This window comes from Vulpes lagopus, chromosome 5 (assembly GCF_018345385.1).
Source record: "Vulpes lagopus strain Blue_001 chromosome 5, ASM1834538v1, whole genome shotgun sequence".
Taxonomy (NCBI): Eukaryota; Metazoa; Chordata; class Mammalia; order Carnivora; family Canidae; genus Vulpes; species Vulpes lagopus.
This window is the reverse complement of record NC_054828.1, coordinates 109073928-109093617: the sequence shown is the minus strand read 5'-3', so window position 1 is coordinate 109093617 and position 19690 is coordinate 109073928. Positions and strand designations below refer to the sequence as shown.

The window sequence follows — 19690 nt, the reverse complement described above, 5'->3', positions numbered from 1 at the left end:
TGGCGCTGCCTCATGTGCTATGTGGGATGATCCTAGGCAGGAGCTGGAGGACAGTTTGGGTCCACTGTAGCTCAGGAGACAGCTGGCCACAGTCTTCTCATCTGTAAAAGGAGACATCAGTGTCGCCTTACTCACCTCATCAGGTTTATTCATCCTCCAGGAGGCAGTACCATGGGCCAGCCCCTGGTTTGCTTCTGAGGCTCCTACAGTCCCTGGCCTAGGGAGCCTGCAGCCTGCAGGAAAGGCAGATGCCTGCAGAGAACTTCAGCCTAGTAATGCGAGGATGAGGGCACGCTCTGGGGCATAAGAGTAGGGAGCTGGGTATGTAACAGCACTTTGAAAACTGTCCACTCCAGACAGATATGGGGAGATTTCTCACCAGGGAGGTCCCTGGACCTGGCAGCCAGGAGATGGAACTCTGGCGCCAGGCTGCCAGCGTGCTAAGCCTGCCTCTACCGCATCTTAGCTGAGTGAGCTTGGGCAGGGTTCTTGGCTTCAATTATGCATCTCTAAAATAGGGGGAAATGATTCTATCTACCTTACAGGTTATTTGAGGATTAAAAGAAATAATACAGGTATAAAGCCCTCTGCCTGGCCCATAGCAAGTGCTCATGAGTATAGAGTATATGATCATCATCATTAGCTTTCCTAGCTCTAAAATGCTTAAATGATGCTGTACAAAAGCAAAATCTGCTCCTGGCTCCCCACCCCAGTCTCTCCTGCCACATCCTGCCGGGTGCCACAGGTAGCCCCCTGCCCTTTCTGGGTGTCCAGCAAGCAAAGCAGATGAAGCTGCTCCCACCCCAGTACTGGAACTAGGAGCTGGGCTGGAGCCAAGTCTGCACTCAGAAGTCAGCCTCCGGGAGGGGAAGCCTTGGGACCAGCAGGGGTTCTGGGCAGTAGCCCTAGGTGACTGACTGCTTCCCTCCTGCATGTGCATTGGCCCCTGTGCTCTGCAGCCAGCCACAATCTGTCCTGCAGCGTGTCTGTGTCACTGTGCTGGGGCCCAGAAACCCCCTTCTCCAAGGGCATGGCCCACATGGGCTGGCATCTGTTTAACCCCAGGCTCCTGGGTCCCTGGGAGGAGAGCCCCTGCCTCATGGGCAACAGGTCAGCGTCCCCAAGGCTGTACCAGGGGAGGCCCAAGTGCCATTGGGGCTAGGCTGGGTACAGGCCCGGCGTGTCAGAACTGGGCCACTGTGAGCACTCCTGCCAGCTGCCCAAGCTTCCTCTTTGAGGAGAGCAGCTCTCTGGCATGGCAGGACCCAGATCAGCTCCGCCATGGCTGTATGAGTGGGTACAACCAGCCCTGGCAGTGGGTAGACAGGGAAGGCAGTGGGAGAGGCCCTCAGGTCAGCAGCCCGCTCCAGGGCCTCAAGACCCTGGTCCATCCTGCAGGAAAGTCGGAGCCTGCTCCTCAGGACCTCATTCAGGAGCACGTGGGCAAAGGGGTGGGCAGAGGCCCCAGCAGGAAAGCCCTGCCTCTCCCTCCCTCCCATTTCACTGAGGAGATGACACCTGGGAGCAGACCAGGAGGGGCCTATGCTAACACACCATGTGATCAGCAGGTTAGCGATGGGATCCCGGGGCTCAGGCTCCCTGCTTCTGGGCCGTATGGTGGTGCAGGAGCTGAGGAGGAGCTGGTCTGGAGACATAAACCCACCCACAGCCCTGGGAAGAGAGGCTCACCTGCCCTCTCCCCGAGCCTTTGTGAGTCCTGAGGTACTCGGTCCCAAGCCCTGTGGAGGGGAGGCTCAGACATCTTTGTTTCACTTTTATTTGTTTCCCTAAACACACTCCCCGTCCTCACCAGCACACCTCCCCCACCCCCTGCACCTCCCCAGTTTCATCTGGGCTCCCCCTGAGTTTAGTACCTAAAGGAGCTTTACTGTTTCACCCTGGCCACCTGGGTCTCCTCGAGGAAGGCTCAGGAGAGCCACAATGTCTCAATCTCCAGCACCTGGGGGTTGGGAGGGAACGGTGGCACATGTGCCTGACGGGTGAGTCTAGAGAGGACTCGGGCCTCTAGGATCTCCGAGGGCACTGGATTGGGAGTTCGGAGCCCTGGGTTTTAGGACTAGTATGGGCCTCAACAGGTCGCATTTTCTCTCTGAGCCTGTGTGTCCTGTGTAACAAGGGGTAATGATAGCCATCCCATGACCTTGGGGGTCTACCAATGGTAATGAAAACATAGACATCAGCTCTGGGTCTAGATCACCGGGTGCTCCCTTCTTTCCCCTTTATCTGCCAGCCAGGGCTGCCCATTATACAATCCAGGGTAATCTATGTGAATGCTCTCCCTTGCGGGTGTGCGTGCACCGCCTGTGCAGCTCTATGTGGCAGGCCTGCTTCCAGGGACTCCTGCCTTCCTCAGCTCCTGTCCCGTTGCATTGTTTTCCTATTCTTGCATCTTCTCTCCGGCTTTCATCTTTGGACCTCAGGAGCTGCCCTTGGCAAATTGGGTGCTGGTTTTCTTGCCTGCCCTCCCTACCCCTTCCCGCCGCACCCTGACCTCTAGAAGTGATGGCCCCATGAATGGCTATACCAGCCAGTTCGTTCTCTCTGCCTTCCCAAGTTCACACTATAAATACAACTGCTGGCAGAAGCGGCCTGTGATAAAAACCAGAGCTGGGAGGTGGGTACTAGCACTGTACCACCAGCTTGGGGCTGCACTGCCCTCAGCATGAGAGGGACACTAGAATGGGAGGGCCTCAGACACCCTCAGATATCAGGAAAGTTTCCAGCATGCAGAGCCTCTGCCATCCTTGCTCACAATCAGCCTCAAAACCTGGTAGTTGTGGTCTATACCTACACACACATACACACACACACAGAGGCGTGTGCACAGAACCAAACATTCCTTGTATGGCTTCTTTCCTGGGGCACTCAGAACTCGGGGTCTGGCTGCACCACAGATTGGGTGCTTCTTCCCTTCCTCTAGCCAGCTCAGGACAGGACAGGGCCCCCTGTGTTGTCCGGTAGACTGTGCGCTGCACAGGCTCCCCAGGTGGAGAGGCACGTGGGGCTTGAAATCCAGCCCACACTTCATCCACTGAGCTTCATGCTGGGGACAGTGCTCAGGAGAGGAGCAAAAAGGGGCAGCGTTGCCAAATCTGCGCAGAGCTGCCTCTGGCCTGGTGGCTCCAGTGTGGCACATGCTGGAAAGGGAACTGCTCCGGAGGGCTCCCAGGCCTCAAGCCTCATGGGAAGGAGCTCTCAAGTCCTGGGCAGGAGCTGGAAAAAGTGCAGTCCTTGCTCAGGGTGTGGCCCCTCTGCTCAGGCCTAGGGGAGGGTGTCTTAGGGGAAGAGAGGAAGCAGAGAACATCCGGGAACCTGAGTCCAGGAGATCCCAGGCCAGCACTTGTCTCTGGATGAAGATGCACTGGGATGGCAGCAGAGGGGCAGGGAGGCAGTTCCTGGAAGTGACAGGATGTGCCCAGCCCTGGGTTCATTACTGGGAAGAAGCAAGAATGCAGCAGGAGTGGGACAGCTCCGGAAGCCTGAGTGTCCTTACACTTGGGAACCACATTTCCTGTTCCTTCTCAGCTGGAAATCCCCACAGGCCCCACCCTAGAAAAGCAACCCCTTGGGCATAGTGCTCACATTCCCTCCAAGGAGACCCCTTCCTGCACAGGTGAGCTCAGCAGGGCCACAGGAGGTAAAACTATGCCCTGGCCATAAAGCTGGAATGGGAACTCTGGTCTTCTGATACCAAGTCTAGTGGCTTTGGAGCACATTGTCATCTCCTGCCCAGGGGGAGGGCCCGGAGTGGAATGGGGTGGACTCTCATCTATAGTTCCCCTGGTTGGGGGTGGGGGAAGACCATGGAGGATCTAGGCTAGTCCTTGCAGCCTCATGTCCCTGGCCCATCCCTGGACTCTCACTGGAGGGGGGCCTGCACGTAGGGACCTCTGGGCCTCAGACTCTATGCTGTACACATGTGCCCGTGTGGGTATCATGAGCGGAGCAGACCAGCAGAGTCCTGACACCTGTCATAAGGACTCGCTGACAGCCTTGCGGTCATCAGAGGCCTGTGGTATGTCTTTTGGGCCCCTTTCAAGGTTACATGTAGGAGGCATACAATGTGATTTGTTCCCTCTTGTCATCTGAGCTCTTCACGCATTTTGAAAATTGGGGCGCTTTTATTTCTTTTCTGCTAAGATGTCATTAAATCTTTGGAGGCAAGATGAGACCTTTTATGCACTTAGTCCTCTGATCCCCAGCCATAGATGACTATGCATAAGAAGGGGGTGTGGAGAGGAGTCGGGGGTCTGGGGTCCAGTCCCGCATTAGCCACAACCTGCCCACGTGAGCTTGGCCAGCTCCTAACCTCTCTGTCCCCACCCTTCCCCATAAGATATGTGTGCCTTGTGTACCTCCTGGCATGGGGACGCTTGTGAGGATCAAGTGGATGATGTGGCTGAAAATACAGAGAAATGTGTGGTCAGCTCTCTTGTATTACACTTCAGACTGCAGGAAGCCAGTGGGTGATTGAGGAGTTGCCTTGCTCATTGTGTTCGTCTCATTGATTTCCTCCTGCTTGGCATTACTTAGAAATGCTTCCTTTCCAGTCCTCTGGAGCCTGGGGGTTGGTGGGAGAGCCCCAGATCTCTGCAGGCTGCCCAGTCCCTCGGCCTGATGCCCGCAGATCAGATCTCTTGGAGCTAGCAGACCGGCTACACATGATCCCAGGGATTCCAGGAAGGCCGTCTTTGCACTCATGCACTCTCTCGGGGCTTGACTCTCCCTCTGCCTACTAGTTCATATCTCATGAGCCCTTGGGCTGCTGCAGGTACTCAGGAGCTCCTGTGGAGGGGTCTCAGAGCCATTCCCGAGACCAACCAGGGAAAGAGGATCAGTCACCCCAGAAGTTAGGGCAGAGCCTCCAGAGGGACCCTCTTGCCGCTGTTAGATCCTATTGCCGTGGCTCTACCACTGACCCCTCATCCGTCAAGTGTTCTTTTCTCCACTTTTCAGCTGAGAAACCGAGGCTTGGATTTGCTAAGGGCACACAGAAAATAGAGAGCTAGCCCCACACAGAAAATAAATTCCAGTCCATGCCTTTCAGATGCTCCCATTCCCGAGTGTGCATAAGCCTAGTCCAGAGACAATGACCCATCCCGAGGCTGCTAGGTTCTAAATAGCTGGGTGCAAGAGGCTGAGCTTCAGAGGAAGTCCAGCCCCCACTGCTCGATCCTCATGTTCCTCCCGGCCAAATCCAGGGAGAAGGCACTTGGCGTACCTGACTTTGCGCTTTGATAGCACGCAGAATTCACAAAAGTAGGGGCATGACTAGGAGCTCTCAGTGCTTACAAAATCTCAGAAAAGGTTCCCAGAAGCTGATCTGGTCCTCAGGCAGGAGGAGACCTCACCCAAGCACCCCAAGGTGTTGAAGACGCCCCCAGCCTTCTTTCTCCCTGTCCTGGAGGCCCGCCTCATGTGTCACCAACATCCTTCCGCTTGTGCTCCCCACCCTCACACCTCTAGTCTTAGAAGCAGGGAGAAAGGAACCTCAGAGATCTTCTAGTCCAGCCCCCCTGCTTTGACAGGCAAAGAGACCAGAGACGGAAGGCTGTTTGTCCACGAACGCACAGCAAGTATGGCTGAGCAGAAAGTAGAAGGGACTCCCCAGGCCAGTGCTCCTCAGGTGACCCCTTCAGAGCACATCCCACCTTGAGAACACCAAGGGGCACCTCACCCAGCCAAGGGGACAGGAGCAAGCAGGTGGCCATCCTCTTCTGGCAGCGATGACCTGGTGCTGATCTTGTTCCACCCCGAACTGGGGGCAGGTCAGCCTTGTCCCTACTCTCCCTCAAGCCTTTGCAGCTTGAGCTCCCTCTTGCATGGCTGGTGCCAGTAGGGATTGGATAGAGTTGGTGGGGTAGGAGCCTCCTTTCCCCAAGCTTCTCTGGCCCCTTTGCTTTCCCTAGCCTCGGGAGGGGTGGCAAGAGGGTGGGGAGACATGAGCTCTGATCCTGGTCTGCCCCCTCCCGCCACATGGCCCCGCATACCCTCTGAGCCTCCACTTCCTGGTCAGTAAAATGCCAGGCTCTGGACCCCCAGCCGGTTAGGAGTGCTGCTCTGTGGTTGCTTACAGGAGCAGCAGCACGCTCTCCGGGCCGCCCTGCCCAAGGCCTGCACGCAGCCACAGTCTTGTCAGGACAGATTTGAGAATGAGCCCTGTTGCCCTCCCCAGCTACCAAGGATGGCAGGCCTGCTGGTTCTGGGCATCAGAGCAGCAAAGCCATGACCTGCCTTCCAGGGTGGGGATTGGGGTAAGGGGGTCAGGGTGTCCTGGTTTTTGGACTCCTCTGGCCCCCTTCCTGCCCACAGCTCTGAGGGACTGCCTTTGGGAGGTGAGAGCAGCCCTCCACCTAGCTGTACTGAGGGAAGATTAAAATAGTCGGGCCTGGGAGGGTGGAACAGAGGGGAGCAGCCCCAGGGAGGGAGAGGGAGAGGGGAGCAGGAGAAGGGGCACAGGCTGCAGGCTCACTGGAAGCTGGAAGGCACCGGCCTCCTGGATTCTGTGGGAGCTGCTGGCTGGGCACGGGGGTGGGGGGGGGTGGGGGGTGAGGAAGGCGGGGAGGCAGGGAGGTGGCCAGGAGCAGGACAGCTGCCCTCTGACCCACGCGGGGAGCCCAGGGTCCTGGCCTCACCCCTCAGTGGCTCTTTGAGTATCACCTCATCTGTGAACCTGTTTTCCCCTCCAAAAAGTGGGAGTGGGTCTCCTCACCCTGCCCACCTCCAGGGGTGCAGTGAAATGAGGTTGGGCCACGAACATCTTGCCAGCCAGAGCAAGCACTGAACTTTGGGTTTGGGGAGCTGAGTACCACGCCCCGGTGACTGCGTCCTGCAAGCAGGGTGGTCTTGGCTGAGTCACTGTGCCCTAGTCTCTTGGGGGCACTGACTGTGCCCCTACCTTGCTGCTGGGCAGAGCCCGTCTCTGAATAAAGACTACATGGGAATAATGATGGTAATAGCAACTATGTGCTCCGAGCGTATCTGGTCCTTTTAATTGTTAACTCGGTGCTATAGGTGTGCCCGTTTATAGGTGAGGACGCACTGACTCAGACACACTGAGTAACATGTTCAAGGCCAAATAGTGAACTCGTGGAGGACTCCGGGGATGGGAACCCAGATCTGACTCCTGAGACCTTGCTCTATGTGCAGCGCCTGACTGCCCCTGCCCGAACCCCTCCCCGGGCCCCGGGGCCCCTCCCTCTGACCGTCCCTTTGCCACAGGGTACGACTTTGCGGCCGTCCTCGAGTGGTTCGCAGAGCGCGTGGACCGCATCATCCTGCTGTTTGATGCCCACAAGCTGGACATCTCTGATGAGTTCTCCGAGGTCATCAAGGCCCTCAAGAACCACGAGGACAAGATGCGGGTGGTGCTGAACAAGGCGGACCAGATCGAGACACAGCAGCTGATGCGGGTGTACGGGGCCCTCATGTGGTCCCTGGGGAAGATCGTGAACACCCCGGAGGTCATCCGCGTCTACATTGGCTCCTTCTGGTCCCACCCCCTTCTCATCCCTGACAATCGGAAGCTCTTTGAGGCCGAGGAGCAGGACCTGTTCAGAGATATTCAGAGCCTGCCCCGGAATGCTGCCCTGCGCAAGCTCAACGACCTCATCAAGAGAGCCAGGCTGGCCAAAGTAAGGCTGGGCCCCCTGTGGGGATGGGTAGGGGCGGGATGGTCAGTTGGCTGCAAGAGCTGAGGGCCACCCCCACCACCCTGAGCTACTACCTTCGGGTGTGACAACGTCCTAGAGTCCCAGCATTACCCAGGCAGCCTGGTGGTTGTGGTCACAGACCCCGGCATCAGGTGGCCAGATTGGAGCCTACCTCCTTGGTTCTCAAACTGGAATCCTAACCCTGGTGAGGACCTTACTCTCTCTGTACCTATCTCCATGGCTATACAATGAAAGGGTGGGAGGACAAAGTGAAATAAGGAATATAGCAGGGGCAGCCTCGGTGGTTCAGTGGTTTAGTGTGGCCTTCAGCCCAGGGCCCAATCCTGGAGACCCGGGATCGAGTGCCATGTCGGGCTCCTTGCATGGAGCCTGCTTCTCCTTCTGCCTATGTTTTTGCCTCTCTCTCTCTCTCTCTCTCTCAAATAAATAATAAAATCTTTAAAAAGAAAAAAGGAATATAGCTGCTTGGCACATCACAGTGCTGGGCACTCTGAAAATGTTGGCTGTCATCATCATCTTCCTCATCACCAGCATCATCAACAGTGTTACCATCCCTATTACTGCCCTGACTGTAACTCCTCCCATCATCCCACCCTTCTTTGAGATCTAGGAAACCAGCTCAGTGCTGGAAACCGTGCAGAGGTGAGGGGGTGAGATGGGAATGATTGTACAAGTAGCAGCAGGAGGAGGGATTTATGGGAAGAGATGGGTGAGAGCCACCCTGGAGAGAAGGAATAGATCGGAAGGTTTCTCTCTGCCCCTGTGTCTCAGGTTCATGCCTACATCATCAGCTCCCTGAAGAAGGAGATGCCATCAGTGTTTGGAAAGGATAATAAGAAGAAGGAGCTGGTGAACAACCTGGCTGAGATCTATGGCCGCATCGAGCGGGAGCACCAGATCTCACCTGGAGACTTTCCCAACCTGAAGAGGATGCAGGTAAGCAGGGTTTGGGGCTCCAGGACAAGGGACAATGTCATGTGAGCCAGCGGAGTGGCCTGACAATGGAGAAGGCCAGCCTTGCATGCCCCAGATGGAAACTGACCCAGAATCATAAGGTGAGCAGATGGCCCCAGGTTGGCTGGATGGCCACTGGACGGCCACTGGCCCAGCAAGTGTCATATCTGGGACTGAGGAGAACACGGAGCCCCAGCGCTCCCTTTGAGGCAGGGGTATATGCAATGTTTGGGGCCTGATGCCCCCAGTTTAGAACCTCCCCAATCATAGCCACCACCGCTTGGAATCCCCATCATGTGATGTGAAATGATGTCACCTAACATGGGGTCTCTAGACCTTCAAGTGCTCACATTTACCCTTGAGCTCCCACTTGAGAACAATTTGGGACACAAGCCACAGAGGCAGAAGTCTACACAGGGGCTTGCCATCCTAGGGGTACACCATGGGCCCCTATCTCGGTGTTTCTCATGTTATTCCCCAAAGCAGTCCTCTGAGGGAGACATTTTCATCCTCCTTTTGCAGGTGAGCAAACTGAGGTTTACAAAAGGAATTAACCTTTGTAATTAATTGCTGGTAGTTTTCTTTTTTCTTTTTTTTTTTTTTTTTTTTTTTAATTTTTTTTTTTTTTTTTTTTTTTTATTTATTTATGATAGTCACAGAGAGAGAGAGAGAGAGGCAGAGACACAGGCAGAGGGAGAAGCAGGCTCCATGCACCGGGAGCCTGACGTGGGATTCGATCCCGGGTCTCCAGGATCGCGCCCTGGGCCAAAGGCAGGCGCCAAACCGCTGCGCCACCCAGGGATCCCCTGCTGGTAGTTTTCTGAGAGAAGTGTTCACACAGGTTGCTAGTAGAAGAGCCAGGAGCTCTCCCCACAGCCCAAGAGAAAAACCACCACACCATACTGACTGGATCCTCTCTGAGCCCCTGTAGCCCCTGTAGTCTGAGGCTCCAGGAGCACCCACCCACCTTTATAGATGTTAGGAGCATCAGGGAGGTAGTATTTGCAAGGTGCTTAGCACAGAGCCTGGCACAGATGGTACTCTTAAAATGCAGTGTTAAGTTAGGTAAGATGTCACTGCTGGGGGAATTTGGGTGCTGAACACAACGGACCTATCCATATGCCCAATTTTCACCACATCTCGTGGCTCTATGATTATTTAAAAATAAAAGGTTTCTAAGAAGTAGAGAATTTTTTTAAGAATAGCAACAGATATAGTAGTAATACTGTTTATGCTCCTGTTGCTGGTGGTTGGCTTGGGAACTTGTTTCTCAGCTCAAGACTAGAGGTTCAGGACATCAGTATAGTCCCAAATAGGCATTTTTAGTTTCCCATGTGCTAAAAGAAAGAGAAAAAAGTAGACTTTCAAACTACACGTTTGATCATATATCCATTCATTCCCATAACCGCCATCCACGAGCCAGTTTCTGACTTTAGAATTACTTTAACATAATTCAGGCTTGTCACTCAGCTGGACTTAGAATACTTCCAATTTATAAACTCTCTTTCTGTTGAGAATGTCATGATCTGTAAGATAACATTTGAAAGGGACCATATGACCCCATTACTAATGTGAGGAATCCCTTGGCTTCATAAATGATTTCACCTTCTCATCTGTTTGCCAGTACCACGTTAGGATGTGTTGTTAGGGACGTTGAACCAATCATGTGAGTGGCCGTCCTGGCGGGCATTTGTGTGGGGTGATGGGGGTACCCACTGTGCCCCTAGAAGACATCAGGATGTCTGTTTAGGAGCCCACCACACACCTAGCTGTGGTTGGGCTGAAAGAGACACCAGGGACCTTGGGAGGTTATGCCCCGAGGGGAGGAGGAAGGGCTCATCTGCTCCTGCCCTGCACACCCAACCCCCTGCCCCACTGGCCTCCCAGGTCCCACCCTGCCTTGGAAGGGAGGTGAGAAATGCACGAGCTAACACTTGCTCTTGAAATGTAGCTGTGGGTGTTTTCTGAATTTTTCTACAGTGAACTCAATGTGCTTGTCCTTGAGACTTCCCCTGTGTACTGGTCTCTGCCCTGTGTCCTGAGCTTGCTGTGGCCAGAGCCAGGACAGGAGCAGAAAGCTCTTACCTTGTCACCAAAAAGCCCAAGAAGGAGCTGGGTGTTCTAGACTCAGGACCTCTCAGAATCGCAGAGATGTGCGAAGTGGAACAGATTTCTCTTGCTGTGCGGTGTGGGTGTCATGGGAAGGCAAGGAGGGGAGCTTTTACAGAATCTGCCTGCCTGCCTATGTCTATTGGGTCAGGACCCTCAGGGGAGAAGCCGATATTCGAAAACTCTGTCCAGGTAATTCCAATGAGCATCCTGAGTAACAACCACTGGTGTGAGGATGAGCCTTGGCTTCTATTGTGATTTGTTGCTTCTGCCTCAGTCTTCCCTTCCCTAAATGGGGATAGAATGTGATGTTCCTCCCTCAGCAAGGCCCTGGGGGAGTGAATGAGATCACTCAGTGAAGCCCCTGCCTTTTGCTCAGAAACAACCCAGATTAAAGCGGAGAGACGCACATGCCCCCGTCTCAGAGGACAAAGCATTTAGGAACCACTCTTCAGTAGCCAAAACTAGTGAAAGAGAAATTTAATTGTTTTCTAGAGCATTAAAAGGAATCTAGATGAATGGAGCAAACCAGTATTGGTTAAATTTCCTTTTCTTCCCCAGACCCTTGCAACTATTCTCTCCTGAAGGCTTCCACCAAGGGCCATTGTACCTTTTTTTCTCCTCCTCTCTCACATCTTTCAGTATTTCATTATTTTGTGATTGGCTTAGCCTTCAGGGCTGGGAACATTCCAGCGTTAGCAGAAGACAGGGACCCCATCAAGGGGAACGATCTCCCTCCCTGGTCTTCTACCCTCACTTTTCTTTTTCTCTCCCTCTTCCCAGGACCAGCTGCAGGCCCAGGACTTTAGCAAATTCCAGCCACTGAAAAGCAAGCTGCTGGAGGTGGTGGATGACATGCTGGCCCACGACATTGCGCAGCTAATGGTGCTGGTGCGGCAGGAGGAGACGCAGCGGCCCGTCCAGATGGTGAAGGGTGGAGCGTTCGAGGGCACCCTACATGGTCCCTTCGGGCACGGCTACGGGGAGGGGGCCGGGGAGGGCATCGATGACGCCGAGTGGGTGGTGGCCAGGGACAAGCCCATGTACGATGAGATCTTCTACACCCTGTCACCGGTGGACGGCAAGATCACAGGTGCCAATGCCAAGAAGGAGATGGTGCGTTCCAAGCTGCCCAACAGCGTGCTGGGCAAGATCTGGAAGCTGGCTGACATTGACAAGGACGGCATGCTGGATGACGAGGAGTTCGCCCTGGCCAACCACCTCATCAAGGTCAAGCTGGAAGGGCACGAGCTGCCCAATGAGCTGCCCGCCCACCTGCTGCCCCCATCCAAGAGAAAAATGGCTGAGTGATGGACGGAGGAGGTTCAGAGCCGGCAGGGGTCAGAGGAGATAGAGAAGATCTCACACACACACAGACACACACACACACACACACACACACACACACACATGCGCGTACACATGCGTGAAGATCTTGAGAACTGCACTGTAGATGAGAAGGGGCAGGCATCCCCAGGCTTCCAGGCTGGTCTTTGGACACATCTCCAAGTCCTCAGCATTGGGAGACGCACGGGAGCGCTCACAGGGCCTCGGGACTGCCCCCATCCCTCTCTCCCTCCCATCTCCCACCACCCAGAGAGCTGCCTTCTCCGCAGAGGCAGTCCCCTCGCAACGGTGGCCCCTCCACCTCCAGATCCCAGGCTCGGAGCAGATGGAAAAGGCTTCTCCCTCATTAGGCGCTGCACTGTTTGCGGTGCTGTCTTCCCCTCTTTGGCTTCCCAGAGGGAAGCAATGCTCCAGGGCCGAGAGATGTGAGGGAAGGGGCTGCTGCGGGCAGCCTAGAAGGAAGCAGCCTTGGCCGGGTCCTGGACTGGAAGAGACATGGCCCTGAGCTCTGTGCTTCCCCAGGCTCAGCCTCTGTCTGCCTGGCTGACCAGTCCTTGAACTCTGCCCTTGCTTCATTTCAAAGAATCTCAGATCTGGAGAGAAAAGAGGAAAAATTGGCAGGGAAGAAGGCAAAGAAGTTGCCCTAAATCCTCAACTCAGAGCCAGTCAGGGTGGCTTTACTCCACAGATTTGGGGAGGTTCGTGTTTTTTCCACCCAGCCCTGATGTTTGAATGACCAGACCCTGCTCCCATTCATCCAGCCGCTCCTGGGTGCCAGGAGCTGTGCTGGGCACTTTACACACATTATCCCATTCGGCCCTCGCCGCCCCCCAAGGAGATGAGCACCAGTCCCCCCACTTGGCAGATGAGGAGCTTGAGACTCAGAGGAGTTTAGGTGACTTTCCCAAAGTCGCAGAAGTCACATGTGCTAGAGAGAGGATTCAGAGCCAGGACCTCAGACCCTTCCTTCTGCCGCGGCGATGTGTACAGGATCCCGGCACTGCTAGCCGCCGATGAACCGAGGCGAACAGGCCAAGCACGCAAGGCACCTCAGCCCTCCCAGAGCAGGCTGGTGAGGGAACAGGGCCAGCCGGCATTTTGTGGGCCATCAGTCTGGCCATCTGTCACATCACAGAAGCAAACCGTGCCGTCTGGCTACGCAGCCCATGTTCCTAAAGTCACAGAAGTCCAACAGCGCCAGCGGGAGAGTGGGTCGGCCTGCTGGATGCTGTTTGCCCCTGTCTCTGCTCCACCGGCCACCCAGGGCCTGGAATCACCCAGCTCAGAGGCAGCCACCTCCTCTCCTCAAGTGGGTCTCGTGCTGATCCTCAGAAGGCTAATGTGGGGGGTCTGAGGTCCTGTTCCCTGCAGGAGCCCCAGCGACCCTGCAGCATCCTTGGCACATCCCTGCCATTCTCAGTGCCCTACGCCCTCCTTCGTGGTCTTTCCCTTGGCTTGCTTTGTGGCCACTGAACCAATCACTTTGTATGCTATACTCCTACTGTGATGGAAAACAAGTGTAAACAAGTGTAACTTATTTTATATCTATGTTCAAACTATATAGAGAATATTCTATGTACTATGATGTGCTTACTACTGCAGTGCATTTGTCATTAGTATTCATGTTAATACAGCACATTTATCCTTTGGTATCTGCTTGGCCACAGAGCATCATTCCAAAGGAGCCTGAGGGAGGCCAAGGGAGGGAGGTGGGTTCTCACTTGGGGCTCTTGGTGGCATCTTTGGCAGAGGATCGGGTTCCCCAGAGTCAGCGTCCATACACAGCATCCCATTGGCCTTATTGATGCCTCTTGGCCCAGGGACTATCCAGGCGGACCCCATGGAAGCACCACTCCCTACCACTGGGGTGGAAATGGTCCCCAAATCTCTGGGCTTCCTTCTGCATCCACACATTTCTCTTTCTTATAAGATGAAAGGTGAGGGAAGACCAAGGCAAAGAAGTCTCAAGTCCCCTAAGTTGAGTGCTAAGCCCTGCAGAGGGACCATTTCTCAGCTCTATGCGTTTCTTTGAGATGAAGGGGAGGTAACGTTTCTGTCTTATTATTGCAGAAGAAAGAGGGGTGTCTGCTAGTCCCTTCACCCTACCACCACTTGGACACAGGACACTGCCCTACATGACCCTGCCTCTCTGCCCTCCCTTTTCAGGACTCCAGCCTGCAGAGATCTGTGAGGCACAGGAATTTGTGGTGGCGTGTTTCCCATCTCCCAAGAAAGAGGAAGTGGTACTTGAGGCTCCTCTCAATGGGCAAGGGAACAATGGAAGGACACTTTCTCTGGGGCTGTCCCTCTGGCTCTTGCTGCTTCAGGCCACTGACCTCTTCTAGGCTTCAGGGACCTGGGGCTATATCATGCCTCAGCCTGGAAAACATTTCATGTAGAAAGCAGGGACCCAGCAGGACAGTTTCACAGGCAAGAATTGCTAGAGACTCCACTGTCCCTTGGCTCCTTCCTCCACCCTGCTCAGTTTGGGCCACAGAAACCATCAGAGAAGAGAGTAACACCCTACACCCTTGTCCCAGCAAATTTTGCCCCTGGTGCATTCAAGTTCAATCATGACCAAAGTCTGGTTGAGTACAGGTGCAGGGGACACAGCTGGCCATAGCAGAGCCTGGGCCTCAGTTTGCAGAGGGGTGAGAAGTGGCCCTGCATCACTCCACTTCCATCTGTCCCCTCTGTTCCAAGAGCCCACATTTCTGTGTTAGCCAGTCAGAATCAGCAGAACTATCTGGGGACAGTAGGCTTGCTTAGCTTCCCTAGGAGAGGTTAACTGACTCTATACATATTCAATCCTTTATTCTTTCATTTGTGCATCTATCCATCCAGCCATCCAGCCATTCATCCACCCATCTATTCTTTCTTTTACTCAGAAGACACTGAAATACTCCAGCAGGAAAGGCCCTACAGTAAAGATAGAGGTTCATTTTTTGACCTATTCAAAAATACTTAGGAATTGCCATCTGTGTAGCAGGGACAGTTCTAGATGGATCAAATCAAGTTCTGGCTCTCAGAGAGCTAGTGGGGGAAGTGAAACATTTATACAAACGTTGATAATGCAATGAGGGACCGTGCCAGGAGTGGGGGGTGAGGGAGGGAGTGGGGAGCACAGGCAAAGTAGGGACTCATGAGAGCAGATGGCTTCCAGCTGGGGAGAAGGTGGTCAGAGAAAGCCCGGGTGAAGCACTTGGGCTGAACCCGAGGAGCCATCTGGGCTGCACCTCTTGTGCCAATCACCTTCTCTCCCGAATTCAAGAAAGATAAGCAGGGCTTTTATTCAAAAGTAAACATGCAGCATTCCCAGCCCACAAAGTCATGACAGACTGAGAACCACAGATGTATCTGAGGAAAAGCATGATGAGAATTATGCCTCTGGGGACTGTGCCGGGTTTTTCACAGGCCATTTTCAAGTAAAAATTGTATCCGTATCTTTAAAGCTGAACTTTTCAGTGCCTGCGGGAAAATGGTAATGGGGGAATGTTAAGTGGCCCCAGCTGGAGTACAGGGAACCAGGACAGTGTAGGGGGCACGGCTGTCCCCTCTGCCTCCCACCAGAGTTGATAAGTCCCATTAACGATACTTGGTTCTTCAGTGCGGGGAAGATTGCCAGTCTACCCCTTGACATTTGCTGAGCCATGTGACTTGCTTTGGCTAGTGAAGTCGGAGGGTCAACATGTCCATTCCTCGCAGAAACAAGTGTGTAGTTTGCCATATTCTGCTTTTCCTGCCTCACCAGGAATGCATTTGAGGGGAAGTGTGAAGATGGACCCGTGGTCGGCCCAAAGCCCTGGGGCACTCTGAGGTCCCTGACCAGTCTACACTGGACAGGTGGCATGAACAAGGTTGTAGCCCTGGCCACGTTAATGCTAAGCCACTGATGGTCATGGACTGTTTATCCCGTAGCCTAACCTAGACTATCATGACCAAAATACCTGGTAAGTTCTTTTAAGATTTTAGTCCACCGAGTGGATGTAAAGGAGAAAAAGCCCAGGATACTGACTTCCTGCCTTCTTTTTTTTTTTTTTTAAGATTTTATTTATTTATTCATGAAAGACAGAGAGAGAGAGAGAGATTGGCAGAGACACAGGCAGAGGGAGACGCAGGCCCTATGCAGGGAGCCCGATGTGGGACTTGATCCCAGGACTCCAGGATTATGCCCTGGGCCGAAGGCAGGCGCTAAACCGCTGAGCCACCCAGGGATCCCCACTTCCTGCCTTCTTAATGACCGAGGTCACCTGAAGCTGAAGGCATGAGAGATTTGCACAAAGTCCTTCATAGCGTAAGCCACATTCTGCAGCGTCTCAGAGCATCACCGTTGGCCCTTCAACATCGCTTTTAAGGCTGGAAAACTTGTCACTAATGGAGTCAAACACTGATGGGACTTCCCTTTTCTCTGCAATGATATAGATAGTGGGGATTGACCGAGCAGGTGTCTGCCTAGAGCTAAACAGAAGGCATACGGGTTGGACAGGGAAAAACTGCAATTCCCAGAATCCCTCGCAACCAGATTCAGGATGTGATTTTAGGTCCTGCCAACCAGATATACTCAGGGGAGAGTTTGCTAAAGTGAACCATGCCATAGGCAGACCCAGCAGCTCACACCACATCTTTCTAGCGTCGTAGCTTCCTTTCTATGCTCAAGAAGCTACAAGTCTTGTGAGGTCAGATGAAGCAGTGGCCTGCACCAGTAAACAGCATGGCCAATGGCCATGTGTCACCCTGTATTTTATACCTAACCACGGTGCCTGAGTGCTGCTGTGATGTGCAGAGGGGACCCAGGCCACAGCAGGGGAGGACTCCTGGCATGTGTGTGTGTGTGTGTGTGTGTGTGTGTGTGCTGGGAGGATGCTCTGAAATGGGTCTTGCTGGGTCAGTGAGGAAGAGAGGGTATGGCAGGGATCTCCAGAGGGAATTATGGCTGGGGAACTTTCAAAATAATAATCCTTTTCTAAGCATCCAGAGTGTGCACACTTAGAACACATGAGATTATAGAATAAGGAAACATTAAAAACACCAGTTCTATCAGGGCACCTGGGTGGCTCAATGGTTGAGTGTGTCTGCCTTTGGCTCAAGTCGTGACCCCAGGGTCCTGGGATGGAGTCCAATAACAGGCTCCCCGCAGGGAACCTGCTTCTCCCTCTGCCTATGTCTCTGCCTCTCTCTGTGTATCTCTCATGAATAAATAAATAAAACCTTTTAAGAAAGAAACAGCAGTTCTATCTCCTGACTCAGAGTTTTACAAGGGGCAGTTCCACACTGAAATCTGATGCTGGAACCATGGCCTGAGGCTAGGAGTCAGCATGTAGCTGACCAGGGATGCACACAGCCTGAATTTTGGCTCAGGACAAGCCATGTGGCCTCTGGGCCTCCATTTACTTTGCTCCTAAGTGGGGGTCATCTCAATGTTTTGGAGATATTGTGAGGGTGCTAACAGAGGGGAAAGTTCACCAAGAACATAAAACTGTACATGTGAGTTCTGTTGATGTAGCTAGAAGAGGCTTGGTTCTGGGAAGAGGTGAGAATTCCATCTACAGGAAGGAAAGTCCTGGAAAGGCACAAAGGAAGGAGAGTGTGGAGGATCCAGGAAGAACCAGCGTGCTTGGACACCCCAGCCCAGGGTCCAAAGACAATCTGTGGACACCTGCACAGCCCTGAATCCCTGCCTGGCCTCCTAACCACCATGAGCTCATGCTGACAGTGGGCCCTGAACCCTCAAGAAGCACCCATGGGGGTGGGCTTGGGGGGAGGGTGGTGACTTGACAACCTGGCTTCAATGCAGACCACCCAAGACTTTCATAGGTAATAGCAGATCCTCAGACATCCTGAACACATGACCCAAATGGCAAATGTTTCTCTTCATCCACAAAGTTTCAGAATCACATTGTTGTATAAAGTGAAGGCTCCAGCCAGTGTCTTGTCATAGCATCTCTCACTCCCTGTTTGAGTAGCAAAAGCCAGCTCAGTGTAGAGAGAAGACCCTCACTGCACCCCAATCCTATCTTGGGGTGGGACTGGGACTGGTTCACCTTTGAGAGAATCTCAAATATATTGGCACAATGACACTGGTGAAATCGGGTCTCCTTTTTCCTAGGCCACTGCCTCTTTCATCCCTGTTCTTCCTGCTTTCCTCCTCACTCTCATCCCAGGAGGTCAGAGGATCTCCTTTCCCCTGACCAGGCCTTCTGTCCCCCATAGGCCAGCGATGCACACATGCACACAAGCATACAGGCATGTGCACGCACACGTGCACACACATATCATTCTTGTCACTCGTGTGTCCCATCCCACGGAGCTGGAGTCTCCCTATGCTGATCTGAGGAACCAACAGTTTGCTTGTGCAATCGCTGCTGCGACTCTGGTCACAGGTATGTCACAGCTAAGAATGAAGCAGAAGTCCAGTGGGAGAGGGTCCTGGCAACCCGACAGATAAGAAGGTGGGAGGTTCAGGGTCAGGCAGGTGTTTTGTTGGGACAGGCCACCATGCCTGCACCTGCTCATATGCAGCCTTCCCCTCTGGATCTTAGCGGCTTCCTAAATTCCTGTACAGCTTTCTCAGCAGGACAAAGTAATTCCCCTCATTCCAGAAAATCCTACTCCTCAGGAACATGCCAAGGAATGAAAAGCTAGACTTCACTGCAGGAAAGTCCTTGTGGGTGCTCCTTGGCCTGAGCGGAGTCACTGTCCAGGCCCTAGAACAGATGTAGCTTGTCCTTTCGATACCCCGGCATGGCCAGTGGCCGCAGGAAGTGAGGCCGGAGATAACAGGAGCCCTGAACCCCCAGCCACACTTCCTGGAACTTCTTGAGATAAAGAGAAAACAAGCCTCTGAATGGCAACACTTGACCAGATGGCACTCGTCAGCCCCAGGGACCGAATCTCGGTGCGCAATTCAGGCCCAGTAGTCTGCAAAGAGGTAGCCCACTAGGTGCACCCCACATTTCAACCAGGCTCCCTTGGCTGGATGATGACAAACCTTCTCAAGGCAGTATTTTCCAAGACTCAATGCAAATACCTTCCCCAAGCAAATGTGACACCTCTACCTCCACCATCAGCCCTCCACCCACAGATCCCTAGGGCTTGGGGATCTCCATCTGCCTGCTGCCACCTTACAGCTTTCGTTATTTGCATTCTAGCTTAATTCCACCATCCCGACCGTTGGCTCCTTAAGGGCATGGAGCGGGCTTAATGCCACTCGTGGACACAGCCGTGGCCTGGCTGCACCACCGCCAAAAGTGCCTTGAGTGTTTATTGCCTCGCTGCAGGCAGTACGGCCAGCTGGCAGCCCTCAAGCTCAAGCTGACTCTGGAAATCGCCCTCTGCTGCAGGAATCTGCCTCAGCCAGTGCCACACCCTCGTCCCAAGGCAGCTGCGTCCTCCAGTGGTCCTTGAGGAAACAGAGGGCCTGGTCCCCTTGTCCCAACCTGGGACAGCTCCGATGGGCCATCCCGGCTTCAGAACTCCTCGGCCTTAGCTGAGCCCTCCTGACTACGTGGAGCCCGACCACCCCCTCCGCCCACTCTGCCTCCTTCCCTTCCCCTTCAGAGCATCGAACCCAAGAACACTGTCTAGCC

General features: G+C 53.8%; 1 protein-coding gene across 2 annotated transcripts in view; it reads left to right on the top strand.

The window, feature by feature from the left end:
• The window catches only part of EHD3 (EH domain containing 3), a 29550-nt gene extending 13468 nt beyond the window's left edge, over positions 1-16082 (top strand). For both annotated transcript variants that reach the window (XM_041756390.1, XM_041756391.1), the window contains exons 4-6: positions 7243-7655; positions 8466-8630; positions 11541-16082. In XM_041756390.1, the coding sequence (XP_041612324.1) occupies positions 7243-7655; positions 8466-8630; positions 11541-12068 (1106 nt within the window). In that variant the 3' untranslated portion in view covers positions 12069-16082. The remainder of the gene's footprint in view (positions 1-7242; positions 7656-8465; positions 8631-11540) is intronic.
• The last annotated feature ends 3608 nt before the right edge of the window (positions 16083-19690 follow it).